We start from the raw sequence: 18,910 nt of genomic DNA on the forward strand, positions 1-18,910 counted from the left end.
AACTGAAATAGGTTTGCCAAAGGCTGCATAAGCTGTTGAGACAGCAAAAAGAGCAAGCATAGCTGTAGTGAGAAGCAGACACACAAGCAGACTCACTTCCAGAAGAAAACTATTTAACTGAGCGCTAAGGAGGTGGTTAAAAAAAAAAAAGGGAGGGAACAAAAAACTCTATGTAGTCAAAGCACGCCGTACACTAAACTCGCTGTCAAAAACCTGCAGCCTACAGAAGTAGCCCTAAAACATCACCAGAAGCTTCAGTTTTCAACTTGTATCCCTCTCAAAACTCCCACAAATCACTGCTGCCTCTCAGCTGCAATTACACACAAGAAACACCAGCCAGAAGCAGTATACATTCATAATGTCCAGGATACCTAAAAAAGGACTCAAACCAGAGTGGCAATTCTAAAAGCCTAGGACAAGGAAGTGCCTAGGACACTTGTGAACACTCATCGTTAACCACTGCGCTCATCAGCAATTTAACCTTGTGAAGACAGTTGAAAAATTCAGAAACTTAGGTTATCATAGGATGAAACACACCAGCTTCTTTTCCTGGTTCTGACGAATCTGGTTGTTCCGTCCAGAAAGGTTTATCTTCAAGCATTTCACTGTCTTCTTCCTTCTCCGATTCTTGGAAATTGGCAGCTTCTTCAGTGGAAGAATTAGCTGGTTTAGCAGCTATGAAGATGACATCATCTTCAAAATCGCCAGGTGATTTGGCATCATGATACTCCCAAGTAGTTTGGTCTGACCTGGCAGAGAAGCTACTATTTTCTTTGCTGACATCTATTTTCTCCAAACCATCTCCAGGTAGGCCTTCGGAAGGCTCTTCCATTTCAGCACGATCATCCTCAGGATTGCTTAGAGTAAACACACTTGGTTTATCTCTACTTTCAGACCAAGCATCCTCCACCACACCATGATGATGCTCAGATGAAGCTCCACATAGTGCTCTATCATCTTCTGTTACCTTTTTAAAAAAAAACAAAAAAAACAAAAAAGGTTCACAATCAGTAACATGCATATGCTTTAGGTCAAAGCAAGGAAAAAAAACCCAAACAAAAAACCATATACTGATATTTGTAAGTTTTACAAGTGTCACCTTAAGCAAGGTGCTACAAAGTTCGTTCTCATTCTAGCACTATCTTAGCTTCTAAAGCTGAGTGTAAAAATTAATCACACTTTTGACTGCTTCTTGAGTTTCCATGACCTTGCAGAATTAAGATGAAGTGCTTGCTTACACTGTCATCTCAAGGCTGTTCATTGGGTTCACTACTGTGCTTTCAAGAAGAGGGAGCTTTGCACACCTAAAATCATAACTCAAGATTTCTCTTTCTGTTATGCTTGCCTTTTCAACTTGTATGCACTACTAAACTATTTTAGTGTTCACTATGCCTGTAGCATGGAACAAGTCAATTCATCTGGCCACGCTGTGTTATCAGCAAGAACGTCATCTAGGAGACAGAGCCTCTTGTTACAACTGAGTAGCTCTTCACAACAGGCAATAAATGGTATAATAAAAAGAGAGTACGGCAATTTGCTGGTACATGTACGGAAAGCTCATACATGGAGATACCAGCACACGCCCCTGTTCTGCCCCTGGTTTGGGTACGTTACTTCGGCATCTGCACGATGAGCTGACTCAGGGAATCCCAGTGACAGAACAAAAGGAGGAGGAGAAGGGGGCAACTTTCGGGTGGACCAACTTCATTTGACAGCCAGATGAATGCTATCCCTGGTGCAAGGCAAGAAGCAAAACCGAGAACTTTAAGGCTAGAGAACACACAACAGTACAGCTCTCTTCCTCAGGAGTCTGTTTTTACCATCATTTAAGTAAAGCCAGCCTTGCAAAAAGAGAGACTGAAAGGAAATGCAGGTCATGACTTTTGTTGCTTCCAAAGATCTTTGATTCACAAAGCTTAACAAACTCAAACAACTGGCTCGCTCTGTATTCCTTACCTTCCTGCCATACCACCGTTTGAAAAGGTAGAGCGGGAAGCTGAACTAGCAATTGGGAACAATCACAGCTCCTAACAACACTTGAGTACAAACCGCCAAGGTCACTGGCATTTACTATGACTACGTTCCTGCAGGCACGTGATGTTACAGAAGGTCTGACATAACCTTTTTTCACCAAATTCAAGTCTGCCATTCTGATCTGCAATTCCAGTTGGCAATATTAGGAGTTCTGGCAAACTTTAAAAAAATCTAAATCAAATCACAGTCTATTAAGCCTTTAGCTGTAAACTTCCCTAAGTACAGCCCAGCTTACCCCAACAGTCCATTCTGCACTCGAGTTCTCTTCCCTGAAAGATACTCTAGGTTTCTTTGCTCGTACAGGAGGACTAACTGATCGTCCTGGAGACGCAGAGCGAGTTGCTGGGGCTGTGGTGCGAAGGCTGGATTTGAGAATAGACCGAGGAGTAAACCCAGGAGAAGCAGAAGCGGATGTGGCCAAAACTTTAGCCCTCTATGAAAAGAAATAAAAACATTTAAATTCAAAACAGCTAAATCTTCAAAACAGAAGACTTCCCTCGTCAAAAGTATTACTTTCAATTACAAACTGCGTTTGTACCAGCAGAGAGGACAAAGTTTAGCCTCTGCACTGCTCTTTTTCCAAAGGTACAATAATCTTAGTGATAGAAACCCATGCTTTTTATGTTTCTTTGGCTTTGGTTTTTTTAAATGCCAACATAAACTGGTATTTTTCAAATGAATTTCCTGAAGAAACAAGGGTATGGCATCTTGTTGCCTGCAATGTTATCTGCCATGCCGGTAAGTTCTGCCATTCCTACGCTGCTCTTCTAACAGGCATACAACTTCAGATGTCACCCTGGACACAGTGACTGAAAACGCTGCCATGCGAAATGGCAATCTGCAAAGCAACAGCGAGAGCTTATTTTTTCACTAATTAATCAATCCGCGCACTAGGCTAAACTAAGTGACGCTGCTGTAAAAATCCCTGCACATCTTCATCGAGAAGCGTTCAGGTCTTCTTACCTCAGCTCAAAAAACATTTTACAGTATTGAAAGGGTTTACAAGGAGGATAATGAAACTAGCCTAACGGTACGGGCAATATTTAAGATGAAGAAAAAGGTTACAATTCAGAGAGATCACAACTATTTTGTTCAGGTAGGCAAAGGCAGAAAGATCAGCACCAAGCAGATAGCTGAAATGTTATTTCCTTGCATGGTAACAGTTTGCTGGCAGTGAATGGGAATACGGTTTAACACAAACAATTAATAACTAAAATTACTGCAAAAAGCCATCACTGAATTGGACAGAGACTGACATCACTTAGTTGTCATTCACTGAGCTGCATGGAGAACCTGAAGCATATACCTTCTTGCTTGTGGGGATGCAAGTCAAACTCCTCAGAGCTATTGAGCACTTAAATAATGAGATGGTTAAGCTACAGATTGCATCTTCAGGTGTCTAAGCTATCAAGTATCGAAGTACCATGCAATAAAAACAAGTGCATTTCACAAAGCTATGGGACAACGTGCATACTGCAATTAACTTCAAACTAAACCTTCCCTCTTCAAGACTGTTCCCAACGTACTGCTTCCAAAAGGGCTCTATATACAGTAACCACATGTGGAATATGGAAAATATTCCACAGTTTGAATCCAACAGTGTTTGTGTTAAATACTTTTTGGTGGTTTCATTTTAAACAAAGTTTGCAGGCTTTTGGTTTGGTTGGTTGTTACTGTTTTTTTAAAATACAAACCTTAACCACAAGGGGAGTCTCCAGTAACTTCAGCTCTGATGCTCCGGACAAATTCTTTGCTGAGACGGGACCATGCATATTTGATTTCAGTGGGCTGGACGCCATGAATGAAGCAGAAGCTCTGCATGGTGACTGCCAGCTACCACCCTGTGCTGCAGAACACGAAGGAACAGGACGAACCACCAAATCCAGCAATCTGTTAAGATGCACAATTTAGAATATGAAAAAAAAGAGAAATAAATGACAAAAATCATGCTGCGTGCAAGAAATCTGAGATGATGATACCTAACAAAAACATTTGATGAAGAAGAAAAACAGGTGAACCCTCACTGTTGGGGTCATGTATCAGGCCCATGAACAGGTTACAGGCACTTTCTTTTTTTTTTTTTTAATTATTTCTTTACATTTCATACTTAATTTCCTAAATCACTGCCTCTGAGGCAAGAGGAATCCAGTTGTCAGTTGCACAAGTGATGTAATTCTCCTGTCAGAAGAAAGTTCATCTACGTTTCAGTGCTGGCACCACTTCAAATTCTCCACTTAGTTCTGTCCCTAAGTCGACCTTTTCTTTAACAGATACAAAACTAAATGCAAACAGGACACTTTGCAAACACGGAGGGTACATACACGTGCACGCACACACACACACACATATATGTGAAGCAACACCTTTTGGAAACCGTCATTCTGTAGATCCACTATACCTGGAACATTGCTGTGAACGTTTTGTAACTGGTGTCCCCAGAAATGCATCATGCAACTCTGCATCAGGGAGAGGATGTGGTATGACTGGTGGTTCTGTAACTCGAGGACTAGAATGAAAAGGAAAATGTAACTGACTTTCATTCCCTGAGGTCCAAACATACCAGAATTCAAGTTTGCTTGACCACACCACCTGTAGGAAAATCATCTGACAACTACTAGCCTCTTTTCTGCTCTTTGTAATTCTGCCTAGTTTCAAGTGACAAAGGCAGACACGAAGCAGACACTGGGCAGGAAGGGGTAAAAGATTACTATTTGAGCACCAATCAAGTCTACCGAAATCTGTACACCAAGAGCTTGATGGTAATAATTGCTTTCGTTTCAGTGACCTTAAATCCTCTAAACACGTTTACCATAATGTAAATATCTGTATTTGCATAAATAAGATTGTCATAGCCGAAAAACTCTCTCTCCAAATATACTTATGATGTATTGAGTCTTCAATGTTGCCTATGATATGTGCAAAAAGCCAAACAAAGCTTTATTCAGGTGCACCTTCCCTCCAAAACACAAACATAATTCAAATGGATTTTTCCCTCTCTCTCCAAGCACGTAGCTCAAGACTAAACTTTGTTAAAAGGCTGCTTACCTATCATATTGTGAGAAACTGGCTTTCTGCTCATTTCCTACCCCGACTTCTCTAATTTTGGACAATACATTACTGATGAAAGTTTCTCCTGCATGCACGTTTCCTGCATTAGCTTGGTTTGTTACTGTTGATAGTGGCTTTGGTCTTGCGACTGTAAAGCAAGAGGGACAAAACATCAGCCCTGTGTAATCAAAGTGATGGTTAGCTCTCCATTATATTTCCCCCCTACAAATTACCTTCTCTTAAGACCGATGAAGGCAAATGGTAAGGCTTGGCTCTCTCTACAGCCAGCTTCCTTTGAACTCTAGGAAGGATCTTGCCATATCGGTCTAATACAGAATTTCTGGCAACTGCTCGCTCTCTCAAGCAAGGGTCACGATCATTCTGACGAATGAAAAGCGTAAAGCAAAAAGTTAACCCATCACAAGAAGTTCATTGCACAGAACTGTCTGTGCTATTTCTAATTAGTGAATACATTTCCTCTACAGATACACTCAAATACAGCCACTGCACGGAACAGCAGCAAGTTCTACCCATCAGCACACACCCTTTTCACCTGGTATTTTCAGTGAAGTGGAAGGAAGACGAGAATCAAAACAGAACCTACAACTTTAAGTTCAAACAATTCTGGCACTCTGCAGAACCTTACTCTGATATGCTTCTTATCACCTCCCATTTTCAAATGGCTTACAAAATAGCAGGCTTTCCCCTGTTTTTCCTGAAACGCCAATGTCTGGGATGACTGAATATACAGGGCAACTGCAAATCACGTTGGACAAAGTGATGTCTTTGTCCAGAGTCTTAAAACGAGTAAGAAAAAGCTACCTACACGCACCTTCCGGCTGGACAAAAGTTTTCAAATGCGGGACCTAAAACTTCCAAAACCACCTTATAAGTTTGATTCACTAGAAAACTGTGCTTCTGCAAAACAGCAAATGCATCACAGATCCATAACAGAAGTTCACGTAACACAAAATTTAATCTGGCTATTTTGAGAAACAGAAGTTAGGTAAGAATTTCTCTCATAAAAGTGGCAAAATGAAAGTTGTGGACTTGCAGAGCTCACGCTATAACTTGAAGCAGAAACAGTAATACTAACAAAAAACACCACCACGCAAATTTTACCTGTGCATTCACATCCAGGCGGCTCTCAGCTAGAAAAATAAAGCGGCGCGCAAGATACAAGAGATGACATCGGAGTCACCAGTGGTCTCTAACATTTAATTTATAACTTCACAGAGTAGCTTTGGAGTAGTGAACTATTTTGTTCAACTTCTAGGTTCAGCTGTAACTGCAGGTGTTGAAATACTAGGTGTTGAAATACTAGGTGTAGGTAACTTAAGGTGTTGAAATACTACATGCTAAGAATAGTGTAAAAAACAGAGCAGGATTTTTATTGAGTAGTATCAAAAACGGTTAGTAACAGCCAACAGAAACTTGCACACTTGACAGAACTTTTATGCTTACCATAAGGTTAACCTTCATTGACTGATTGGACTGTAGTGCTGGGATATGGTTGGCACGCTGCAGATGGTGGACTAAAAGAAAGTCATCATGCTGAACACCAGTATTGGTCTGTAAAAACTTCTCCAAACACTCCTGTGAGAAATAACACGTTTCAAAACTCTATTATGATTCCGCCTCTTCTCTTTTCAAAGAGACGATTACGATTTTCTTTCTTGTCCACACTTACCTGTTCAGTGTCTGTGAAAGGTAGCTTCAGTAAGTCTTCCACTAGTCCCATCTCCTGACAGATTTCATACATGTGTTTTAGCAGCTCTTCTATGTTTAACTTCGTGCTATGTTGCTGCAACAGACCCCAAGCCTCCACCATGCACCTGCAATTGATTGTTTTGAGATGTAAAGGCATATTAATAGTATGACCAAAAAGATGCCCCAAAACTACTGGGTTCAAGGTTGAAAGGAAATTTAGGGGAACATGCTTTGTGTCATTTGTTCTCCGCCTTTCACAATAGCTGAAGGCCAAAACGGTGGGATAGATGTCTTTACCTATTGGACAACAACACAGTGAGGAAAAGCCGCACTTCACTACTGCTTGACATGGATGGCTTCATCATCTGTATGTATCTGAGGGCTGGCCTATGCTCCCCTTGGCACATGAGGGATTGAAGAATTCTCCTATGCTGCCATGACACGGTTTTGATTGTAGTTGGATGAAAGAGCAGGGCCAGCGAATTCTGTAGAAGTTAAGAGATCAGGCTCATTAAGATATATGCATACCCTCAGGCAACAAAAATATTCAGAAGTCTCTCAAGTAAGGGCGAATGTGGGTTAAACAAACTCATATGGCTAACTAATGAAATACTTCATACAGGACACGTAAATAAAAATTGTGAAGTATTTGCAGAAGAAATATTCAGTTAGCCATAGAGAACCAAGTGAGTGTTTTAAAAGGAGTAAGTCACTCTCTTCTAGGTTAACCAAATCTCTGTATACAAACATCCCTTTTTATAAACCCATTACTAAACAAGAAGTTATTCTCCCAGGCAAACAGATTATATTAACCTTGTGACAGGCAAAAATCAACCTTCAGCATCAGAAAGAACACGAGTTAGGTTGAAAAGTCACTTTTGCAGTCTTCTGGCTCAAATCTTGCTGCTATGATCATAGTTTTAACATCTGAAGTGCCCAAACCCCTGTTTTTGAGAAAGCGCTCAACTGGCCTGCTGAAAACCGCCTACACAGATGGCTTTGAAAATTCAGATACCAAGCATCATTACAGTTGATGTCTTCTTTGTTTTAATCAATTTCCTGACCAAGTAATGAAAACAACATTTCAAATCATCGTGCATTGCTGAAGATGCCGTAGCAGTATTACAAAAAAGCTTCTCGTGTTTTATCACCTGTTATTAGCCAAGCACCAGTTTTTAAAAATCATTTTATGGATCATAGCTTTGTACTGCAACGTACGTCTCACTAAACTGTAACATACTTACGTCATAATCACCGTGATCTAGAAGCCAAAAACCTTGAATAAGCTTAACAAGTCCCCAAGGGATAGCAAAGGCAGCTGAGAAGGAGTTGACCAAAGTTTCTGTTTTATTCGGAAAGGAATGCGTGATATCTAGAAGCAAGTAAATTGTCTGATATCAAGTATCTAATTAAGGCTAATAAATTTCTAAGGCCAAAAATTCATCACATTACATTTAGAAAAACACAGTGAACTAAGAATATAAAAGTGGTAGGAAGCAGAAACTACTAAGGTAGTAGTCTGGCCATTTGAAGCTCTTATAAGCTGAAGACAGGCAGGTCCTACCCACAAAATTGCATTCTGAATAAATAACCAGAAAGAAATACACTTTGATTGGTGCAAGGCATTCAAAAAGGTTAACTTTAGATATTTAAATGCTTCAGTTATAAACTCAGGCTCCCTCTTGAGTCAGTGGAGCTACCAGTTGGCCATCCAAAACATTTGAACATCCAGTGCTTAATTATTACAGGAAACAAATTCTACACTTCTTTTTTCCCCTCACTCCCAGAGCCTACAAAACAATGCGTGTTATGCTGTCCTTATGGTACAACTTAGCTCTGCAGGATTGAAAATGGATTTAAAACAGTACGTGGATCACTCGGTGGTAGTGTCATCTTCTCTTTCTGACATCCGTTTTTAGGGACATATTCTAATTGTTGTAGCTCTGGGCTACAACAGCCTTTAAACCCCTTGCTCTCTCGGCTCCCCTCTCGGGTTAGGCAACAAACAACAAAAGCAATTTGGTATATGTCAGCAGCTTAAAAATCAAGTTTCTGCCCAAGGACTTTTCTCTTCTCTCTCTTTAGTATTCCGTGTGCCTGCACTTTCAGCAGAACAAAAGCAAGCACTCTTAGCTGTGCTGGAAAACGGATGATTTTGGCAAAAATCAGGCACTGGTACACCTCTGTAAGAAAGCCCTTTGCTCCGAAGCAGCACGTTTTAGTGCATCGTTCTAGTAAGCAGCCATTTGCTACAGACACGGGTGCTTTGAAAAGTTAAAAACGGCGTTAAATTTGGGGAAAAACTAAGGGAGGGTTTTCTCTTTAACATTTCTTAGTAAACCTGTTTTCTCATATCCCAAAAGACGTGGCACCAAAACATTAACAAAAATAATCATAACATATCCACAGTGCAAAGACATAAAACACTGCTTCTGTCTACGACTTAATGGAAAACTAAATGTTTTCACTTGCATTGTGGTTGAAGCATAAATTTTAAAATGTTATTAAACACGTAGGTGACAAATATTTAAGAACATTTATGTGCGCGTACTGAAGGTGTAATAAAAATAACTAGAAAGGATACGATTGCATGTTTGTCGCTCTCTTCAATGCTTTCTAGCAAATAGAGATCCAGCAGTGCCTGAAATGAAAAAGTAAAAGTTCTTTAAAAACTCCCGTCTTTCATAAATCATTGGCTTTTTAGGGGGGCGGGGGGGGGGGGGGGGATGTCACTGTTGTTGTTTTCAGTGAACATAACGCTCACATGTAAACTAGCAGGTGGGTATTTCCCAGTTCCTCCTTCATCTCTCCGCCACAACTTCTCAACTTGGTCTCCTAACTGGGAAACCATTCCATCAATCATCAAGCAGTCAGAATCCCATTTTCCTCTGCAACAAAAGGTAGCAAGGGTTTGGACAGAGGAAAACACTAATTTCAGCCTCTCAGTCTAACAGATTTCCTCCAGCCAAAACAAACAAACAAAAAGAAAGTAACAAACGTACCAAGGCATGATTATGGCTTGAAATGCACATGAAAGAAATTTCTCAGTCACATGGAAGATGTTCGATACATCATATTGAATTCTCAAAGGAGTCCAAACTAGAAATCCTCAAAGCTCTCTTACCAAGGGAAAAGTTGCAATGACCTTTTAGTTTTCAGGTGTTCTTTTTTGTTGTATTACTTGTAATACAAAGGAAGTGCAAACAAAGTTTTGTACGTGCCCAAAAGAACCGCTCTCATACTGTCTAACAGAGGAAACGTAACAGTATGAAAATACCAGGACTATTCTTTAGCACACAAATCCAACGCCTCAAATTGGACTGTTCCAACACACAGCTGTGAGACGACATAATGGAAATTTCAGATTTTGTTCTCAGCATCTCACTTTTGTTACTGAAAAGAAGTTATTCTCAGACAGCTGAGCATACAGGCAAATTTTAGCACCATCTTCAGCAGCATGCATGTTTCTACACACAGATCATTACAATTACGGATGGCTGAACTTTTAAAAAGTACATTCTGCAGAAGTCCATCCTGGTCTTCCGCTGACTGCAACACTACCCTTTAATTTCCCGATGGTAAAAAGCAGAAAAAGCACCCTAGAGGTTGTACGCTTCCAAGGAACACACGAGCCTGTACGTAAGTTACTTGAGAAGTAAGCTAAGTAAGATGAACTTTCAAGTCAATACCTACTACGCTGCAGCTTCCACCTTAACGCGTCTTGCAGCATCTTGTTCACAGGGCCATAGCCCAAGCTCCTGGAGGTCTTTATTTCGTTTCCAGAACCATTTCCAAAGAAAAATCTATTCTCATCTAATCCAAGGCATATCGCCTATATGCTACTAAGCTAGTCCAGGAAAGAGAGTTGACACTCGCAAGGGACTTTTACCCAACAGCCAGTAGAGTGCTAGGTGTGCCAACCGCACGTAACTCTGCCTATCTTGTTAAATTACACAAATGTACTTGTGAGTAGGAGATTCAGGCCAACACAATTATTGCCATCTATTACTAGCCCATGAGAGAGATGGGGTTTTTTTAAAAACGTGCTTTCTTCTGTGTCCAACACAACTGTTCTGTGATCGCCGTGCTTTGCTGAACTGGAGATGACTGATCCTATCCTAAACACGTGATCTTTTTCAGTAGTAACAAATTATACAGATTAGCCAATGAATTAGGCACGCTACAAAAAAATGATGATACCAACAAATGGTACTAAGCAGAGGTATATGTAAACATTTTAACCCAGGAAAGTAACCTCTGTGTTCAACAGAACACATGCATCCCTGAAGTCAACAGCATTGCTGGCAAATGCATGAAGCATAGCACATACACCTGTTGATATAGAAGCCATTCCCTTCCACTTCTGAATTTGCAGGGGAAGTGTTCCAGAGTTTTCCAGTAAGTCTTACCTTGATAAATGCTCAAGCTTCTGTCGATGAGCAGTGTAGTAGCTCTGAATCAGAGGATAATTGTAGAAAGGTCTAGACAAATGCATGTCGTCATCTACAGGCAATAAAGTAAAACCAAGTTAAGGACGTAATGTCACATTTTTAAACTAAAATTGTTGACTAAAAAGACAGACGATCATACAAGCTAAGCATCAAGACGCCTCCCACTCTGAAAGAAGCCAATCCTCTTTCTGCCTTTGCTAAAAGAGATGTAAGACACAAGACTCAATTCCTTCTTGTCTCAAGTGCCATTTCAAGTTTACAGTTGATGTAGCATTCAGAACAGGTAGCGGAAGCTGAAGTTCACTATGAAAAAAAACAATTCTCAAAGGGAATGGTTTTTTAAACAGGTCACGTGAGCATTTGTAAGACAATTAAGGCTGACAATAGGGTTTATAATCCATCCCAAGAAAGAAGTATTCCCAAGGTGTATTTTTTCCTCAAGCAATAAAGAAAAAGTTCCAAACATGCGGGTAATGCTTTTACTGTAAAAGCAAGCGTTCCAATCTTTGTTGTTTCATAGTAATTTGTTTAAAAGCCCAAGCATTTCAAGCTGGGGACACAAGCAACTCCTTGAAGTCAGAGCCTGATTGCTATTTCTAAGAAACATCCAGGAAAGAAACTGCTCGCATTATTCTACACTACGCGTTTGAAAAACCTGTAAAATCTCGGTTTCGCCAACGGAACTTCAGCATACGCTCTCACTGAACTAACACGACTTGTTATGGACGAAACATTTACAAAAGCATGGCTAAGCATGTGTTCGTAGGAACCGCTTACTGGATAGTCCCTTTGTTACAAATGCATTACAGTTTATGCTTACCTAAACCCTCTGGAAGGAGGCTGGATCGACAGAACCAGATGACCGCTCGTGCGTACAAAGAAACGAGGCGAGTTATCACCTGCTTATTTGTCAAGTCTGCAAAACCTGAAAAAAGGCACAAGGTGATTTTTCTTATGCGATTCCTTTCATTTTTACAAAACTCCCTCCATCATACCAAATACAAAGTATAAAAATAACATGGTAGAAACCTTTGTCTTTGCATTTTTCACTCTGGATCACTTCCTTGTTTGAAGGAAAAACCCACACTCAGCACCAAAACAAAAAGCAACCCCTACAAAGAAGCAGATTCACTAAAGGTTCAAACAAACAAAAAAAAAACCAACGCCTCAACTATCAAATGCACTCATGAATAAGACATCTGTTTTTCACCTAGCAGAGATTGTTACTGTAGCAAAGGGGTATTCTTTCTTCCTCAATATGCCAAGAGCAATTTATCATCTAAAAAGTGGTAGAAACTCAGGTAACTTATTTCACAGCTTACTCATTGATGCTTCCTTTCTATTTTTTAGTCATTTGCAATGCAATAGTTGCATGCAATTATAAATTGCTAGCTAAGAATGAAAAAGAATAATTTTCAGCATTACCACATTCAGTCGGTGTAATTTCAACCCAGTTGCTTCCATAGCTTCTTGCTGAATGTAGCCTCCCCTACCCCCTTGCAGGAACTCCACAGCAAACTGTTTCCCTGAACTCCATGCACATTAAGTGGTAGTCCCAGCTTCTCAGATGCCAGCCCCTTCTCCCAGCTAAATGTCACTGTCTTCCAATCATCACAAGCAACAATAGCTCATGTTTCCACAATTACCACCCAAGCCTAATTCCAAATCTCAAGAAAACATTCCAAACATTTAGCAACACTATTACAAACCTTTTTCAGTAAGCTCTTGTGCTTCTGTTAGAAAACAGTTTAAGACTGTGCTAAGGTTGCTCAAAAGCAACTGGCAGTGCTGAAGAGACTGCAATGTCTGCGGGTCCATGAAGTTGCAAGAGCCATCGAACAGCGGAACACCTTTTCAAGAATAAATATTAAATCGTTAGCCTACAGAGCAATTCCAGAGTTTCAAAGTGCACTTAAAGAACTGCGTGCAGTGACATGTGCCAGCAGATCACTGAATAAGCTCAGTTAGAAAGAATGATTTTACGTTTGCAGAATGACTACACTGGTACTCACATATTTGGTCAAATTCATCTTTTGTATAGATCACTTTGTTCCACGTCCACTCAAGAACAAACCGTAAATTAGCAGCAGAACTTGGCTGCTCTTTAAAAAAAGAGAGCAAAAAAGAAGTGAATCAACAATTTCAAACTAAAAAGTTTACAACAGAAAAACAACATAACAAGTACTACCTTCAGATGTCCAATGTTTAATGCATCCAGTCAGAAGTTCTAAAGACCCTGTCTGGACAGCAGCTGACAATACCGCTTCTAACTGCTCCTCCTAAACATAACAGACAAAAGAAAATGAGAATCTTACCTACTTTCAGTACCCAAACCATCAACAGTAAAGGTTTGTTTCTAACGCTATACTCATTCCGACACCACAAAGTCAATTAGCACACACGCAACTAATTCCACATTCTTCTTCTTAATTCTAGCCGCAGGCCGGACTGCTTGGCGGTCTGAGGAACACATTACACTTTTCCCCTGACTTTTCAACTTACTGACGGCCAATTCTAACCTGAGTTGACATCAGAACATCTCATTTGAATGTAAGAGTCTACATCAGGCTTGCAAAATCAACAGTCTAGGGGCTAGGCCAACTTGCCAAGAAACTGAGTTTACCTACCACGCTGTGCAAAAGCGTTACTTGCCCTAACACACCGCCACAAATCTGGTGAAGAAGCCAGCAGACGGGAAGATGAGGGCAGTGGGAAGACTGCTCTCCCCCTCCTGCTCATTGCTCCACTGTATGATGGCTAGCTAGCTGACCATTTAGCTTAGATCCTGCCTGGCTGAAGACGGGCTGTTCACCACAAAGGCTCCATCTCTCTTGAAACTCTTCAGGTGGGAGGGAAAGGTTGGTGCACTGCAAATGGAAAATCTATGAAAGAGCAGGGTGTAAATTGGGCTAGTAAAAAAGCACATTGGGCTACTGTAGCACACGGCAAAGGCTACAGCAGTGAAGATCTGCTTTGAGAGGCTGCAGAAGAGCCTGCTGATGAAGGGAAAAGGAGGGGAAGCGGTGATGAAACTGTCAGGTGGAGCTGGCAACAGTAATTGCTTACCACAGCCCACTTCCTTGGAAGCAAAGGATCGTGTCTAGCGCAGCAAGCCGACGTTGGCAAGAGCTCGCGTCCGAGTGAGACACCCCCATCGTCAACTACTGCACTGAACCTAATGCTCTGAGAACCTGACGGCGATGGAGGTTGTTCTGAGGGAAAGATGCTTTCTGTTGCGCGTGACCAGCACTGGCTGCACGCTTCCTTGCGCGTGTCCGTGGCACAGAATTAATAGATGGGTCTCTAAAGACAGATCTATTAGGGCTGTTCCCAGTCACACTCAGTAGTTTGGATCTAAGAATACTATTACTTCTGCTAACTAACGGCAACACCTGCATTTCAACGCCACTTGCAACTAATATGAAAATCAGATTATCGTGCCTTGTAGCCTCTCCAGCCCTGTCAGACAAGATGGATGTACTTGATTCCTTCGATTCCCTGATACGCACTCACCTGACTCAAAGTGGATGGCTGGACATCAGCTAGCCTTGGAGACAGCAAGCCGGCTACAAGACACCTATTGTAGCTATCATGAATGGCTTCGCTTATTGAAGGACCAGATTTCTTTAAAAAATTCAAGGTCTGAAACATCAATCACAAACTACAGATTAAGACAGCATTATAATTCAATCACTAAGGTTCTGGATTACCACTAAGAGAAATAGCATAAGTGTTCACTTAAACTGTCAGAAGGCTTGCATCAGCAATATGCTTTAGGTTAGCAGCCTGACTGAGCATTACTATGCAGAGTCTTAAAGACGGCAGCCAAACTAACAGTTACGGTTCATAACAAAAATCCTGTAAAACAAAACATCAGCTCTTGCAAGGCTTAATTAAGTGTTTTCGAGTCAATACACAGGCCTTTCTTTTTCCCTGAACACTGACACAAAAGACATTCTATATGAGCTAAAACTAACACGCAACTTTAAATCACACTTTGGAAGACCCTTGCTATGCTGCTTTGTGCAGAAGCTGATTTATGCTGCAAATACTTAGTGAGCTGAAACTTAGTTCAGAATTATTTGTTACAATCTGTGCAGTGGCTCCGAAGCTGTGATTTGGCCAAGTTTGGGAGAAAAAAAATCTCATTTCTTCTTAAACGGTTCAATAAGTTTTCATTTTCTCCATTCTGTCCTCCTTTTTCAAGCTAATCAGGACAGAATTTCATTCCGTCCTCCTTTTTCAAGCTAATCAGGGTTCCAAACCCTAACTCAGGACCTATGCAGGCAGTTCTATGCAGATGGGTAATAAAGTAGCAGCAGCTTTCCCCGACCTCCACAACAGTTTTGTTCTTGCTCCTAGAGCAACCTTGTATTCCTTTCCAGACATGCAATCCCCGACCGTGCTTCAACAGGAGACAATGGTAGGTTTACAGTCCCAAGAGCGGAGCTAAAACACTACCATTTGCACAAAACTGGCAGGATACAATTGCAATTATGCGTGTGGATGGGCAGGATGAGCATAAAATGGTCTCTGGCACTGAAAGCAGTGCAGTAGAAAAGGTAGAAAAGGTACACCTCTTGACATTCTCAATCAAGATACAGTAAAAGATCACCTCCTTCTGGAAGCCGGTGCAAGTCATATGAACAACTCCGGAGGTCAGCAAGCACGTACCATCTGCAGAAACAATGAACGTTTGGCAACATTCCACACTCTCACAGTTATGTTATGACCTGTTTACATCTTTTAAATAGCAGTATCTGGAAAGATATAACTAAGTGATCATCACATCACTTACTTACTTACAAACTTTTTTAAAACAAATTACTGTGTGTAGAAATTTCACCTCTAGCGCTGTTGAGGTGCTGTGCTTTGAGCTTCAGTTCAAAGGCATTTCATTTTATAACCATCCCCACTTCACAGGCTACGTTACAAAAGCACCAAACCCCAAAACTCAGCAGACCGCCACATATGTTTCACAAGATTAAATACTCTGTTAGTACTCAGTTAGTAATCAGAGTTGGGTTGGGGGGGGTTGGTTTGAACAAGTGAACTAATAAATGGCATTTGACCTCCATTTAAGCTTATCTCTATTAAAAGCGGTGAAACACCTACCAAAATTATAGGTGCTTGGATGAAAAAACTGCTCAGGTGGTGGATAAGAAGGAGGAACTCCCCGACTTAGGCTCCGCTCATGTACCAGAATATCCAAAATGAGGTTTGGAGAAGTCACGCTTATTACAGCATCCAGTGACCACAACGCAAAATAGGGGCAGTCATGAAGGAATTCTTCTGGCCTTAAAGAAAACAAGTGCATAAGCTAAACGCTGACTTTCAAATGAATTCTTTGTAGGGATATTGAAAACAACTTAATAAAAATCTACCTTAGTGAATCTGGCATTTCAGCAGAATACCAGCGATTAATGTCAAATACACCCAAGTAAGTAGATGGTGCTCCCTGACCGTATGTATTCACTTGCCAACTGAAGATTGATACGCTGGTGTCAGGAGATATTACTGTAAAAGACAAGACATTGCTTCTTATTTGTAGAAAATACGATACATCTGATATTTTTTAAAACACCACTTTCTGGTTTGGCTGAACTCTGTTCTATCATTCATGAAACACAGCCCTTACTAAGACTAATTTAAAACAATTACGGAATAGCAAACATCTCTGCGACAGGTTTCAGTCCTACTGCCCCTTTTTCTTGGTCAAATTGTATCCGTTCTAAGCCAAATCAAATACACAATGATTAGCTAATTCAATTTTCCATACATGAAGAGTTGATCAAGACTTTTAGTTAAATGAATAGTGTATCAAAAAAGTTATGCTAGGAACACATACACTGCTACTTTTAGAAAGCATACAAATAATTATCACATACACTTGGATCACTCAGATGGCATTATTGATTTCCAGATTTGACTCAATTACAAGTTTTCAGAGTAGCTCCTTTCCAGCATATTCAGAATGAAAGAACACAATTATCACACTAAATAAACAAACAAACCCCCAACAAACCGGAAATTGGAATAAAGATTTTGACATAAAACATTCACAAAGTTATACTCAGTAAGTTCTCTCTCTAAGTGGAACGGTCTGTCTTCTCTGGGGAGAGCGCATTCTCTAGATGTAAAGCAAAGTATGTGGTCGAATAGAGTAAGGAACAAGGCGGCGGTTGGTTTGGCAAAATGTTCCTCTGCTCTCTGTTGCATTCATCATTACCATTTGGGGATCCTCACACACTTTACTATGTTTCATTGGCAACTTCTGAGCCATTTCAGTTTTGTTAGCCGCTCAAACTGCCTTTGAAGATATCCATTCTTTTCATAACTCAGAAGACAGCTTCACTGCTAGCCTCAACCCACACCCAACAGAAGCTCATGTGTGCCTACAACTTAACTTGAACAGATTCTGAATAAAAGCTAATTAGAAACCATCAGAAGAATTACAGGTAGTTCTCCATGCCTCATACTTCATAAAAAGGAGACAGAAAGGGGTTGTTTTGAGTTTTGGTTTTGGGGGTTTTTTGGGGGGGAGGGTGGGTGGTTTTTTTGTTTTTAACAAGTTTTTAGAAGGCACTCTCCTCAGAAACATGACACAAGTGGAGAAAATCCAAAGGTGTTTATAATAGATTTTGACACACCGTTGACAGAGGATGGCATCACAAAAAGAGATGGAAGTTGCCACTTCAGGACTAAATCAAAGCTAATAAACAGAAATAGCCTAGAAAGATCATGCAAGTGTCTTCTTTGTAACATCAGACATAAGTTAAGGCCCGTAAGAAGAGAGGGAAGGCAAATAACACAGTCAAAACAAAAGGCTAGGAAAGTTATCACTGCAGCAGGCTCAAAGATCTGGTCAGAGCATAACTGAATTTGTAAACCCAGAGATGTATATTTAATTATTGCAAGATAATGAAAGACATCTTAAGAGTTTGAACTGTCTGTACGGACAAGGAAAGCTATTGCTTTAAGAACTCGTAGGTGTAGGAACCCAATAGCTTTAGAGAGGAAAAAATGGACAGGCAGGTCATAGAATCATAGAATCATTTAGGTTGGAAAAGACCCTTAAGATCATTGAGCCCAAGCATAAGCTGAACACTGCCAAGTCCACCACTGAACCATGTCCCTAAGCACCACATCTACATGTCTTTTAAATACCTCCAGGGACGGTGACTCAACCACTGCCCTGGGCAGCTTCTTCCAATGCTTCATAACCCTTTCAGTGAAGAAATTTTGCCTAATATGCAATCTAAACCTCCCCTGGCGCAACGTGAGGCCATTTCCTCTCGTCCTATCACTTGCTACCTGGGAGAAGAGACCAACACCCGCCTCGCCACAATCTCCCTTCAGGTAGTTGTAGAGAGCCATAAAGTCTCCCCTCAGCCTCCTTTTCTCCAGGCTAAACAACCCCAGTTCCCTCAGCCACTCCTCATCAGACTTCTGCTCCAGACCCTTCACCAGCTTCGTTGCCCTTCTCTGGACACGCTCCAGCCCCTCAATGTCTCTCTTGTAGTGGGGGGCCCAAAACTGAACACAGAATTCGAGGTGCGGCTGAGTACAGGGGCACGATCACTTCCCTAGTCCTGCTGGCCACACTATTTCTCATACAAGCCAGGATGCCATTGGCTTTCTTGGCCACCTGGGCACACTGCCGGCTC

The 18,910-nt window shown here is 41.0% G+C and overlaps 1 protein-coding gene across 1 annotated transcript in view; it reads right to left on the minus strand.

Annotated features, from left to right (window-relative positions):
- The window catches only part of LOC142407559 (protein ELYS-like), a 54,519-nt gene that overhangs the window by 19,694 nt on the left and 15,915 nt on the right, over nt 1-18,910 (minus strand). The window contains exons 9-29 of the mRNA XM_075497181.1: nt 16,628-16,760; nt 16,359-16,540; nt 15,859-15,920; nt 14,757-14,885; nt 13,432-13,522; nt 13,256-13,345; nt 12,953-13,093; nt 12,064-12,168; nt 11,202-11,295; nt 9,557-9,680; nt 9,377-9,433; nt 8,037-8,183; nt 7,090-7,277; nt 6,773-6,917; nt 6,547-6,678; nt 5,316-5,463; nt 5,080-5,230; nt 4,433-4,540; nt 3,729-3,924; nt 2,270-2,467; nt 538-967 (exon numbers count right to left, since the gene is read on the minus strand). Of these exons, the coding sequence (XP_075353296.1) occupies nt 538-967; nt 2,270-2,467; nt 3,729-3,924; nt 4,433-4,540; nt 5,080-5,230; nt 5,316-5,463; nt 6,547-6,678; nt 6,773-6,917; nt 7,090-7,277; nt 8,037-8,183; nt 9,377-9,433; nt 9,557-9,680; nt 11,202-11,295; nt 12,064-12,168; nt 12,953-13,093; nt 13,256-13,345; nt 13,432-13,522; nt 14,757-14,885; nt 15,859-15,920; nt 16,359-16,540; nt 16,628-16,760 (3,051 nt within the window). The remainder of the gene's footprint in view (nt 1-537; nt 968-2,269; nt 2,468-3,728; nt 3,925-4,432; nt 4,541-5,079; nt 5,231-5,315; nt 5,464-6,546; nt 6,679-6,772; nt 6,918-7,089; nt 7,278-8,036; nt 8,184-9,376; nt 9,434-9,556; nt 9,681-11,201; nt 11,296-12,063; nt 12,169-12,952; nt 13,094-13,255; nt 13,346-13,431; nt 13,523-14,756; nt 14,886-15,858; nt 15,921-16,358; nt 16,541-16,627; nt 16,761-18,910) is intronic.

This window comes from Mycteria americana, chromosome 3 (assembly GCF_035582795.1).
Source record: "Mycteria americana isolate JAX WOST 10 ecotype Jacksonville Zoo and Gardens chromosome 3, USCA_MyAme_1.0, whole genome shotgun sequence".
NCBI lineage: Eukaryota > Metazoa > Chordata > Aves > Ciconiiformes > Ciconiidae > Mycteria > Mycteria americana.